This window comes from Squalius cephalus, assembly GCF_949319135.1.
Source record: "Squalius cephalus genome assembly, chromosome: 1".
NCBI lineage: Eukaryota > Metazoa > Chordata > Actinopteri > Cypriniformes > Leuciscidae > Squalius > Squalius cephalus.
The window spans coordinates 19648721-19661830 of NC_137122.1; the positions used below are offsets into that span (position 1 = coordinate 19648721).

The following is a 13110-nucleotide window of genomic DNA, read 5'->3' on the forward strand; positions in this document are numbered from 1 at the left end:
TAAATGCATTGTCATTAAGCTGAGCAATATTATCAGTGTTCAAAAACTATACAGCAACATTTTGTGATGCTATAAGGTCCGTTACAGCACACACTGTAAAAAAAAGTGTAATTTTACAGGTAGGCTAATTGTCTGTATTTGTTTACAGATTTTTACCGTTTTGTCATTATTACAGCAAATATCTGTAAAATAAAAGGCTGTAATTTAAAGGTCCACTGTTAAATTTGCAGGTAATTGCTTGTATTTTGGTTTTACATCAATTTTACGTTTTTTAAAAGGAACTTGTCTGTATTTTTACAGAGTTATGTGTAATTTTACAGAAATTATTAGGTATTATTTTACAGATTTTTTTCTGTGATATTAGAAAACAAAGAAAAGAAGGTATAACTGCGGAAATCAGCATCTATTCAATATGTTTTCCTTACAGATTATTAAGCATGTGGGGGTTAAAGTGAGTTTTTTTAAGGTTAAATAATAGTATGACATACAGTACCCTACATAGGCTACAGTAGGCCTGTATTGAATTATTTTTTTATTTCACATTTTATTTTATACTCATTTTGATCATTATTTCATTGTCTTATTCTCCCATAATTTCATGTATATTTTATGAATATTTTTCCAAATCTCCGTTGCTGCACATTCAGGGCTTTGTGTGTGTGAGTGCGCGCGCGCGCGCAATTACGCAGATTCAAATTCGCCGCCATTACTTTTCCGCTGTTTACTCCCGCCCACAACGGTTAACGTTAGCTGATCAGTCGAGTTTTGGCAAGCGGGAGATTTGAATTCAGTCTACTCTCGTGAAGTGGACTGTGAGATCAACAGTGGTTCAAAGCAATCGTATTCGTCAAGAGGCGAGCAGCCGTGAGCAGGAGTTCTGTAACCTCTGTTGTTAGTCAGTCCGTTTGGATTCTTTGGAAATAACGCCCTTTTCAGTGAGCCTTGTTCGTCACAGCGGACATCATGCCAACCGGTCACCGCCTGAGGTAAGAGTCTCATTATCCTAAGTTACATGTGAACGATATTTTATATTACATTTGTGTTACGTTTACAGTTTTCAAGCTAACGTTAGCATTCTTAAATGATGTTCTGTCATAACTGGCGAGAGCTGGAGGGCAAAACACTGAAAATGTAGCATCATGCGTCTTTACATTTTCCATCTGTTTTAAGAAAGATCAGTTGAACCCACATCTCAAAAGACCTAAAACAAGCTTTCGTAGACTTGTTATACATATCAAAGTCCGTTTAATTGTGTATAAAATCTTTGTTGATACGCGATAGTCAATGCTTGTGTTTACACCTGCCGCAACGCGGCGCGTTTCAGAAGCTTCCCAGAAGCGGCTCTCCGCGCCGCTTCGCTAAATATAGGCGCCTAGTCTATTTTTGACGGACGCGCATCCAAGTCGCACCGGAAATACAAAATAAAAGTAAAAAAAACCCTGTCAATTTCAAAATAAACACCATGTGCAGACTCCCAAACGTATTGCACATATATTGGCCAACTTACCCATGGTACTAGAAACCCCAAAATCAGAAAAACACGTCGGACATGCAAATCACGTGGTCTCACGCATCCAGTCGCTCCGCTTCTGATATGCTCCCGGTGTGAGTTGGCACCGCGTGGAGGACGGAATAAAACCTTGTCGCAGCCGTAATGCGCCGCAGGCGTGTGCAGTGTAAATGAGGGGTTACACCGCACACGTCTGCGGCGCATTACGGCTGCGACACGGCTACCGGAGCTGATCGCGCCCATTTTAGTCAATGCTTGTTACACCCATGTTACACCGGCCGCGACGCGGCGCGTTTCAGAAGCTTCCCAGAAGCGGCTCTCCGCGTCGCTTCGCTAAATATAGGCGCCTAGTCTATTTTTGACGGACGCGCGTCCAAGTCGCACCGGGAATACAAAATAAAAGTAAAAAAAAAAACATTGTCAAATTCAAAATAAACACCCTGTGCAAACTCCCAAACGTATTACAAATATCCTTGGTAGAAACCATAGACTGTATGGTAGAAACTCAAAAATCAAGAAAAACCACGTCTGACAGGCAAATCACGTGGTCTCGCGCATCCAGTCGCTCCGCTTCTGAAATGCTCCTGGTGTGAGTTGGCACCGCGTGGAGAATGGAATAAAACCTTGTCGCAGCCGTAATGTGCCGCAGGCGTGTGCAGTGTAAATGAGGGATAACGTTATGTGTCTCAGCTCAAAACTTCACTGTTTAGCCTTTCCTGCTCAGCTTCCAGATCATAGTCAGTTGAGGTTTTGCATTGTCCCAGTGGAACATATTCTGACATGTGTAAATGTAATACTGAGTTGTTAATTTTTTTTTTTTTTTTTTTTTTTTATATTATATTTATTTTTTATATTTTTTTATTTTATATTATTTCAGGTCAAGTGGAAAGCAGAATGATCATGGCAAACAAGGTATGGGAAGAAGTATAATTTAAAATATTGTAATGGCCGAGTCTTCTGATTCCATATGATTGCACTAAAAGTGGCAGAACATTTCATTTGTTTTATACTATATTTTCCCATGTGAATATTCATTTGATCCTTGTGAGGCCACTGGAGCTGCACAAGGTTTGGTTTTGCTACAGTAAGACCACGATTGTGTTAGATTCCACCCATCTATTTTTTTTTATTTTTTTTTTGTAGCGTAACTAGGCTTTGTCATTTAGAAACATGACTTTTCCTATCACTTAATGACACATATCTCTACCTTTATTTCCAGCCAGAGGATCTGACGGTTGCTGCTTGCATCTCAGCCTACCTGATGGAAAATTCTTGCTGGATGAATGACCTTCACCTTCAACTCAACCTTGCCAAGACAGAACTGCTTATGGTTTCAGCCAAACCATACTTGCTGTGTGATCCTGCTGATTTGCCTTATACAACATCAGAAAAATCCAGCCCTTCCTATCGGAGCCACACAACTCCTTGTCTAAGCTCTTGTTCTATCCAGACTGGACTATTGTAATGCTCTCCTGGCAGGCCTTCCAGCATCAGTCAAATCTCTGCAACTGATCCAGATGCTGCAGCAAGACCTAAACTCACTGCTTCAGATCTATGTGTCTCCAGAAGCTTGTGTTCTGCAAGTGAACGGCGCCTTGTGGTGCCATCATCCCAAAGAGACACAAAATCACTTTCACTGACCTTTACCTGGACTGTTCCCTGCTGGTGGAATGACCTGCCCAACTCAACATATTTTCAAGAAACCGCTAAAGATCCATCTTTTCATAAACACTTACCCAATAATACTAAATCTTTGTTTTAATAAAAAAAAAAAAAAAAAAAAAAAAAAAAAAATTGTGCACTGTGCTACACTAACTGGGACTTGTCACTGCACTTATTGCTTCTATTGTTCTCTTAATTTTAAGTCACTTTGGATAAAATGTAATTGTAAATGTTTAAAATAAGTTATATTAGAGTATAAAGGCATACAGCAATTGTCTTTTAATGTGGATATTTTTACATGTTCTAAATGATATACTAAGCTTGTATTTCCTATCATTCACATATCTTGATGTTCACTGTTTGTTTAATGAGTAATACTGTAAATGTGCAAGTATTCCGTACTAGTACGTTTAGTTAATTTAACAGAAATTGACTGTACATTTGCTATTATTAAGTACTTAATTAGAGATTGGTCAAAGTTGTGAAACTGGATCTGCAAAAATTAAAACTGTAAATATACAAACTTTGTATTTGAATTTATGTACTTATTGCATTTTTATACATAACTTCATAGTTATTATACACAGAAAAACTATATATTCAAAGATAATTACTGTAGATAGACAGAGCATTATTATAAAATAACTTTATGTATGACTAGGTAGCATAGGTTACTATGATACCCTAACTGACAAAAATGCCGAAAATAAGGCAAAAGGACAATCCAGTGGTGATTTAAGCGGAATCGTAACACATCCGGCACAGCTCCGGTAGGCGGAATCGTTTCACGCACCCGTTACGCATCTGTAACGGGATGATCAGGCGGTGCTGGATCGGCGCTGGCACATATCCGCAACAACCCCTAAAAACAGACCAGAAACGGCTTTGGCCCGATGTGCGTTTGGACTCAGGAACGAGTCCGTGAGGCGGATGCGGGACAGACCCGGCTCTATCGTTTTGCGGTTGCGGCCCTGTTCCGTTACAGCGTCCAGTGGCTATCTGGGTAGGATTGTATTATCTGTGATTTCATTGTATAAAGTAACACAGAACAATGTATAAAGTTTAGTGGACAAAAATCTTTTTTTAAAGCACTGTCTTTGTAGCCTGGGAAAACCCAGACTACTTCCGGCGAATTTTAATTTTCTCTCCAGGATAGTCTGGAGAAGAGCCCATTCAAACTCATTTCTGTGCCGCCGAAATCGCGGCACCAATCAGAAACGTTTGGGGAGGGATTTACATGATGACGACAGCGCAGCGACGCTGAAGGAGTTCTCACATTGCGGAGCAGAGAGGAGACTGACAACACGCTGGCAGACAGGACAGAGCAGGCTACTTTTCGGTTACGTTTGATATTAATCATATTAAACAAAGTCTCAGCTTTCAAATTTGGTAATTTTTTAAAAGAAATTTAAACAATAAATACCGTTTTGTTGCTCTTTAATGTGCCGTGACAGATCGCTGTAGAGCATCAGTTAAAGCTGTTCTTGTGAACCGATCATCTCTTCCTTCTAGTTAATTTATAGCCTCAAATAAACATGAACAAACATAAGAAGGAATGTTGTTTTAACCACGGAAAGGCGTCAGTACACTCCGTTTTTCAAGTTCAAATCCTCCTATGTTAATCTACTCTCCTGACTGCTTTGTCGGACAAAATGGCGGATGGCGAAGTATGATTGGTCAGATCACCTGTCAATCAAGCTGAGCTACGTCGGTTGGTGACGCCCCTTTGGAAATGATTTGTCTACATAGCCTCTCCAGACCCTACACTCAGTTTCAACTGAGAAGGGTCTGGTTTTAACCAGGCTACTGTCTTTGTGTTTTTGTTTATAGAATTGTCTGCCATCAGTGACGGTGATGACAGCGTTGAGTTACCGCCACCGCTGGGCTGCAGCTCTCCTGCGCCGTCGTGTAGCAGCTCTGGAGACGCATCTTCACAACGGGGTAAGACTTGGTGTGCAAAAGGTCACATCATACTGCAAATATTGATATGTGTGTATATACTGTATATATTACTGTCAGGTACTGAAATAATGTTCATATTGATTCTTCATTTAAATTAATTAACCGCAATACAAAATGCTTTGATATGTAACAATTAAATTTGATTACACTACCTAAAACAAAGTAAAGTAAAGTTTAAAGCTTACATAAGTTTAAAATAGAATGTAAAGTCAATCTGACATTAACTTGCTATATACAATATAATGTTGATGATCTATTATGGGACATGACCAAAAGATGAAGTGATAGTGATGTAGTATGATGCTATATACCGGTCACAAATAATATTTAATCATGTAGCAGATGCAGACGCGTAATTCCCTGCAGGAAACACTTATTCGCAATGCTATGACAACACACTGATGATCTGTCATCTGCTATTATTGTTGTACACAGGAAAAAGGAAGAGAGACAGCACTTCGGAGCTGGTGCAGTATTTGGAAAGGGCAGATGAGAGGTTCCAGCAAAGAAATGGATGATGCCTTGCGGCGGGACATGAGAGCGGACACACAATCTCTGCTTGGACTCACGGGGTGCATGGTGGCTGTAATAATAGAGGCTCAAGCGCAAAAATTATTGCAAATAAATCAAGTCAAGTCAAGTCACCTTTATTTATATAGCACTTTTTTACAATACAGATTGTATCAAAGCAGCTTTACATTGATAAAATGAAAATAATACAACAAAGTTTGTTTCTAGAAGAAAATTGCATCATTGTCCACCCTAATTAGGCAGATCAATAATATCGTTGAATATTAAATGTCCCCAACTAAGCAAGCCAAAAGCCAAGGCAACAGTGGCAAGGAACCAAAACTCCATCAGATGACAGAATTGAGAAATAAACCTTGGGAGAACCCAGGCTCAGTCGGGGGCCAGTTCTCCTCCTGCCAACGAGCGAACAGTGTATGATTATGATCCAGGCAGCATTACAGGTCAGAAGTCAGATTGGTCGTGTCGATAAGGCCGGCACTGCACCACGTGCAGATCCACCATCTATTCTGGATCGACCGGAGTCCACCTCACTTCAGTGACTGGTTGACACTTCAGCACTGCGTAGTCGTCACGTTCAGACGCAGGTCCTTCATCGGATCTGGATACGGCCTGGATCTAGCGGACTGCGGTAATGCGGTTATGATTTAACGAGTACATCAGGATTTATGGGAAGTGTTCCCGGTTCCGGCTGGCCTAATCTACGCAGCCTAATATGGAATGATAGAAGTCTATAATGTGTTATGTGAATGCTAGGTCAAAAGGGGATGTGTTTTTAGTCTAGCTTTGAACTGACAGAGTGTGTCTGCTTCCCGGACAATGTAAGGAAGACTATTCCAGAGTTTTGGTGCTAAATAGGAAAAGGATCTACCGCCAGCAGTCGATTTGGATATTCTAGGTATTATCAACTGGCCGGAATTTTGAGATTTCAATAGACGTGAAGGACTATAAAGCGTTAAGAGCTCGCTCAAGTACTGCGGAGCTAAACCATTTAGTGCTTTGTAAGTAATCAGCAATATTTAAAAATGTATACCATGTTTGATAGGGAGCCAGTGCAGTGTTGACAGAACTGAGCTAATATGGTCGTACTTCCTGGTTCTGGTAAGAACTCGAGCTGCTGCGTTTTGAACTAGCTGTAGTTTGTTTATTAAGCGTGCAGGGCAACCACCCAGTAGAGCATTACAATAATCTAGCCTTGATGTCATGAAAGCATGAACTAATTGTTCCGCATTTGTCAATGCGAGCATATGGCGTAATTTAGATATATTTTTAAGATGGAAAAATGCAGTTTTACACATACTAGACACGTGACTTTCAAATGAAAGATTGGTATCAAAGAGCACACCCAGGTTCCTAACCGACAACGAAGACTTAACAGAGCAGCCATCAAGTGTTAGACAGTATTCTAGGTTATTACGTGAGGACGTTTTTTGTCCAATAATTAGAAACTCAGAATTTAGAAGTAGGAAATTCATACAATTTTTTATATCAGCTATGCATTCCGTTAAATCACCATAGTATTTTTGTTTGTTTCTTTTAATGTACAATTTTATTTAAATTAACTATTTACCATTTTATTTTCATTTACATTTATTTCACTTTACATTTAGCAAAGTTTGCTTATCCCCTTAACAGGCAAATATCGTATACGATATGGGGGGGGGGGTTGTTTTCTATAAAGACTTCTGATAATGCGCCGGATCACCTATCAGGAAATGTCCAACATCACAGCCAGAGATGGTCACTTTGTTTTGCCCTACTAATTCTCCGTCACTTAGGACCTCCCACAAATGTGACTGTCGTAGCACTCTGGCGTCATGCACACTCCCTGGATAGCCAACACAAACATCCCAGAAAAGACGTTTGCCATCCACAACTGCTTGCAGAACAATATAATGCCAGCCTTTCCGACTGAAATAGTCTTGTGGATAGTCCTCTGGTGCAATACTGGAATGTGACTGCCATCAATTGCACCGACACACTGGAACACTCCAACGATTATTAAAGAAAGTGGCCATTTCTAACAACTTGTCAGCGTCAGGAAATCTCCTGTGGACGGGAAGATGACTGTGTTGCAGAATTCCTGAACACAATTAAACACAGTGCTGAAGCCTACTCCAAAAAAGATGGCTGATTGTTCTGTATTCACCACCCGTGGCCAGTTTCCAGATGGCAATTGCAACACGTTTTCGGATTGGGACACACAAACGGTAGGGAATAAATAATCTTTAAAGACAATTGTTAGCCTACATGTTTGTCTCTTATTCAGTAATAGAAAATTGTTTGCCACCACAACGCCCATCACTGAATGAGATTGCTCTGTTTAGAGTCTGAGCGAGAGAGAGATCTCATTGGTACATTTTGTTTCTGAATGAAATGAATGAGAGAGTACCAGGTAGGTCGTCATTTAACGTGAGTTATAGGTATATGTACTGTGCACATACGTTTGTTTATATATTCATACTTAACATGGAACATCACTCAACGTTTAACATAATCCCAGATTTATGAATGTGTAAATGTCTGACCAAACAATTAAAATGTTAATTATGCAAGAAAACCTTTGTGCTTTGGTCATCTGAACCACTTATTTTGACTTATTTTATTAATTTAATGAGTAAATTAGAAACACATTTTAATAAAGCCAAATAATGTTTTTGTTAGAAGTAAATACGTTTGTTGACTTAAGACATTAGACACTATTTTTTCACCACCTGCCGGCGTATTTATGTAATATGAAGAAATTGTCACTGAACAAATCAGTTGAACAAATCAACTGAAAGTGAATGAATCTCTGGAAAGAATCATTAGAATTAGAAAGAATTTCCAGCACTAGTACACACATTCTTCCGTCACGGTTCGGCACGGTTAGCCAAGCGTGCTGAGAGTTCAGGGCCGAGAACAGTTTGTAATTGTGCCGTGCCGTACCAGGCTCAAGTGGAAACACAACTGGAGCCTTTTCCGAAGATGGAAAAGCAGCTTTTGTTTCTCAGCACATAAAGATGAACTTCTTACCGTGATCTCAGACTGTGGTGATGTGGTTTCTCCACTGCATGGATCTTCATGTGTATCTTCAGCTGACTTTTAAAAGAGAAACTCTTTCCACACTGATCACACGTGTGTGGCTTCTCTCCGCTGTGGATCCTCTCATGTGATTTCAGATTTGATGACTGAGTGAATCTCTTGTCACAGTGTGAACACTTGTAAGGTTTTTCTCCAGTGTGGATCCTCTCATGTGATTTCAGAGATGATAAATCACTGAATCTCTTGTCACAGTGTGAACACTTGTAAGGTTTTTCTCCAGTGTGAATCCTCTGGTGCAGTTTTAAACATTTCGCTGTCATAAAAGTCTTCTCACACTCAAAGCACATGTACTCTCTCACACCAGTATGAATTTTCTGATGTCTATGTAAAGATTGCAGCCATGAAAAACTCTTTCCACACACAGAACATGAATGTGGCTTCTCCTTCATATGAACTGTCAGGTGTGCCTTCAGGTTTGATGCCTGAAGAAATGTTTTCCCGCATTGATCACATGAGAATGGCTTCTCTCCAGTGTGGATCCTCATGTGACTTTTAAGGTGTGCTGATTGACCGAAACTATTCCCACATTGATTGCATACATATGGCTTCTCTCCTGTATGAATTCTCATGTGACTTTCAAGGTGTGTTGATCGGCCGAATAACTTTCCACACTGATCACATGTGAACGGCTTCTCTCCAGTGTGAACTCTCATGTGACGCTCAAGATGATGTTTGCGTGTGAAACTCTTTCCACACTGATCACATGTGAACGGCTTCTCTCCAGTGTGGATTCTCATGTGAATCTCAAGAGTTTGTTTGGTTGTGAAACTCTTTCCACACTGAGTGCAGGTGAAAGATTTCTTGGCTCTTCTTTTCTTTAAAAATGTCTTTTTAGTCTTTGAGCGACTCAAAGGTTTTTCTCCAGGTTTAACATGATGTTCCTCCTCCACTTCACTCAGTTCTTCACTCTCCTCCTTCACTTCACTCAGTTCTTCACTCTCCTCCTCCACTTCACTCAGTTCTTCACTCTCCTCCTCCTCTTCACTCAGTTCTTCACTCTCCTCCTTCACTTCACTCAGTTCTTCACTCTCCTCCTCCACTTCACTCAGTTCTTCTCTCTCCTCCTTCACTTCACTCTCTTCCATCAGGTCTGACATGAAACAAAAATAAAATTTTCTAAATAATCATAATAATTCAAAGAGAGAAATATGGAGTGAGTTGAGATAAAAATTATGCCAGATTTAACAGACAACTGCTAAAAAATATTATAATAATTTAAGACTTTTTATAAATTAATTAAACATCCCTGAAACTTTCCATGAATGAGGTACTCTGATCTTCCAGTTATTATTTTTTTAACATTATAGGCACAAATCCCATGTTTCTGTAGTGAGAACTATTAAATATGTTTGATCAATGACACAATTATCTAACATGATATGAACATTAAAAAACACAATACTACCGTATTTTGACACTAACTTTTAGATTGATACATAATTATGTTTAAAACTACTCAGGGCCGGCGCTCCGCACACGCAAATCACTGCTACACGTAAAGGCACCAAGAGTCGGGGGCGGAAAAAAGAAAAGACAGCGGATGATGCTCGCGCGTCGCTTGCATGTAAGACAATGTTTTAAATAAAAATGTTAGTTTTGTAGCCCTTGCGTGTATGCATGTCCAGGTACGCTAGTAGTGCAAAAGATCCGGGGCTTTAGCCCTGCATGTTGAGTCTTTTTTTTTAACAGGGGTCCGGGGGTTTCTTCCCCGGGAAATTTTGAAACTTGGGCTGTTAAAGATGCAGTTAGTTTGTTTGAGAAGGAAAGGAAGGCCAATCGTTGGGGTCCTCGTCGTCATATTTGAATGACAAATAAAGCTAATTTTCCCCCTAGGTAGGCTATTACGTTACAGATGTGTGCATAGGCTATTAGTGCAGAACGTTCCCTATTTTAATTTCTTTGCTTCAATACAATGTCTATCTGCCTCTTGGTAAGGTGAACTTTAGAAAAACCCTGCAACTGAACATGGTGTGATTTTGCCAAATTAGACCGCTTAAATAAGTTTTTTCGTTGTTGTTCTATGCGGTCATTTTCTAGAGGTTCATAGGCCAAGGGCGACATGTTGGTGAAACTGCAATTAGAAAAAATTAGAAAAAACAGAAACTTTAGGAACCATTTCACAGTTGAATGGTTTGTCTAAAACTGATGAAGTGCTTGAATGTTTCTAACATGAATGTTCTTCAGCATCATGAATAAATGAGGAATAAACACCAACCTCTTTGTTCTTCAGGATCTTCGGTGTGTTTCATTCTGCAGGGTTCTGGATCACTCATGTTCTCACTGTCCTCTTTAATAAACTCAGTCTTTACAGATTTCAGCTCTTCCTGATGCATTGCTGCTCGTCTTCACTTGTAGCTGACGGGAATATTCCAGCATTTATTGGAGAATTACAGTGGGAGGGGCTTCACTGATGATGGGACTGCTGTGGGAGGAGCTTCACTGATGATGAATTACAGTGGGAGGAGCTTCACTGATGATGAATTACAGTGGGAGGGGCTTAACTGATGATGTGACTGTTGTGGGAGGAGCTGATCTGCCAAAATCTAAAATATATAAATCACAGAGTTTGTTTGTTTTTTGCTCATAGATATCAGAATATTATAATTTAAATTCTTCCAAATATAATAGTAAGAAAAACAGTAGTAAGCATAAACAGGCTAGTAAGCAACAAATACCCTAAGTCTGTTGACACCAATGAAATTAGCTTTAAATGTCAATTTACAGGAGATCTTAAGACATCAGCATAATGATCATGAAATAAAAAATGTTTTCAGCAGATCTGTTAATATTGATGAGCCTCAGACTATCAACACTCATTCAACAAGCCATTAGGGATCATCAACTGACTTTATTATGAGTTTTTGCTGTTCGAAACAGAGTCAGGATATATGATAAAACGTTATCGTAGGGTATCAAAAAAATAAATGTATAAAATTAGCCAAGCAAATCCAGAGTCCAGTCTCGAACATACAGTATAGGCTACACCTCAAAGTTTGAGCATTTCAATCCCAGCCTGAAATAGGCAGCTGTAGGTGATGTATAACCAGCATTAGAGCAGTGATGTGTAAACTGAATTTGGTGTGTTACAAAGACATAGTATAGTCATAGTATAATCTACATAGTATAATCATAATATGCAAAGCATATTTTATCAAACTAAGTGTTGTGGTATGACCAGTAAGAGACCATTGATGTGTAAACTGAATTTGGTCACACTACAGTGTTTAACATTGAAGTTAATGAGTTTTTTTGTAGTAACACTTTTTGGGGTTTTGCACTTTGCAGACTTTCCCTCAGGATGTGTCTCTCCGCTGCCTGCGCTTAGAGATAATTTGGAAATAGCTGGCATTTCTGTTTGAACAAAGTTTAGCTCAAGAGTTATTGATCCAGGATGTTCAGATCTGTGATATATTGCCAACTTTACTGAACTCCATGAACCGCATTGTTAACGTACGGATCTCTGAAACACTGCCAGCGGGACATTAAACAGGACGTGTTTGTCCAAGCTTACAATAGGTTTAGTGAGGGAACGCAGATTTCTTTGCGAAGGAGCATATAAGTTTTGAGAGGGAACGCAGATGTTTTGCGAGGGAATGCAAAAGATTTAACTTCTGCTGCCTTTGACACAGTTAACCACCAGATCCTCCAATCAATCCTAAAGATGAAGGGCATCTCGGGAACCGCACTCCAATGGTTCAAGTCTTACCTCTAAGGTATGTACTTTAGGGTTTCATGGAGGGGTGTGGTGTCTAAGACCCAACATCTAGCTACTGGAGTGCTACTGGAGTGCCTCAGGGCTCAGTGCTGGGACCGCTTCTCTTCTCCATCTATATGACATCACTAGGATCTGTGATTCAGAAACATGGCTTTTCCTATCACTGCTACACTGATGACACACAACTCTACCTCTCATTCCAGCCTGACGATCCGACGGTAGCCGATCGTATCTCAGCCTGCCTGACAGGTGACCACCACCTTCAACTAAACCTTGCAAAGACAGAGCTACTCGTGGTCCCGGCCAACCCAACACTTCACCACAACTTCACCATTCAGCTAATCAGCTGGCCTTCCAGCTTGCACAGTCAAACCTCTGCAACTGATCCAGAATGCAGCAGCTAGAGTGGTCTTTAAATGAGCCAAAGAGAGCATGTGTCACTCCTCTCTTCACAAAATTGCACTGGTTGCCAGTTGCCGCTCGCATCAAATTCAAGTCACTGACGTTTGCCAACAGAATAACCACTGGCTCTGCTCCCTTTTACTTAAAATCATTACTTCGGGCTTATGTGCCATCCAGGAACTTGCGCGCTGCAAGTGAACGGCGTCTTGTGGTGCCATCTCAAAGAGGCACAAAATCTCTTTCTCTG

The 13110-nt window shown here is 40.1% G+C and overlaps 1 protein-coding gene and 1 long non-coding RNA gene across 2 annotated transcripts in view; one reads left to right on the top strand and one right to left on the bottom strand.

The window, feature by feature from the left end:
• Positions 1 to 13110, bottom strand: part of LOC307164502 (uncharacterized protein) — a 36339-nt gene that overhangs the window by 7972 nt on the left and 15257 nt on the right. The window contains exons 2-3 of the mRNA XM_079881422.1: positions 10962 to 11289; positions 8678 to 9836 (exon numbers count right to left, since the gene is read on the bottom strand). Of these exons, the coding sequence (XP_079737548.1) occupies positions 8678 to 9836; positions 10962 to 11079 (1277 nt within the window). The 5' untranslated portion in view covers positions 11080 to 11289. The remainder of the gene's footprint in view (positions 1 to 8677; positions 9837 to 10961; positions 11290 to 13110) is intronic.
• Positions 828 to 3009, top strand: LOC307165023. The gene is made up of 3 exons (XR_013822390.1): positions 828 to 986; positions 2388 to 2422; positions 2730 to 3009. It is a non-coding gene; the product is annotated as an uncharacterized lncRNA (long non-coding RNA).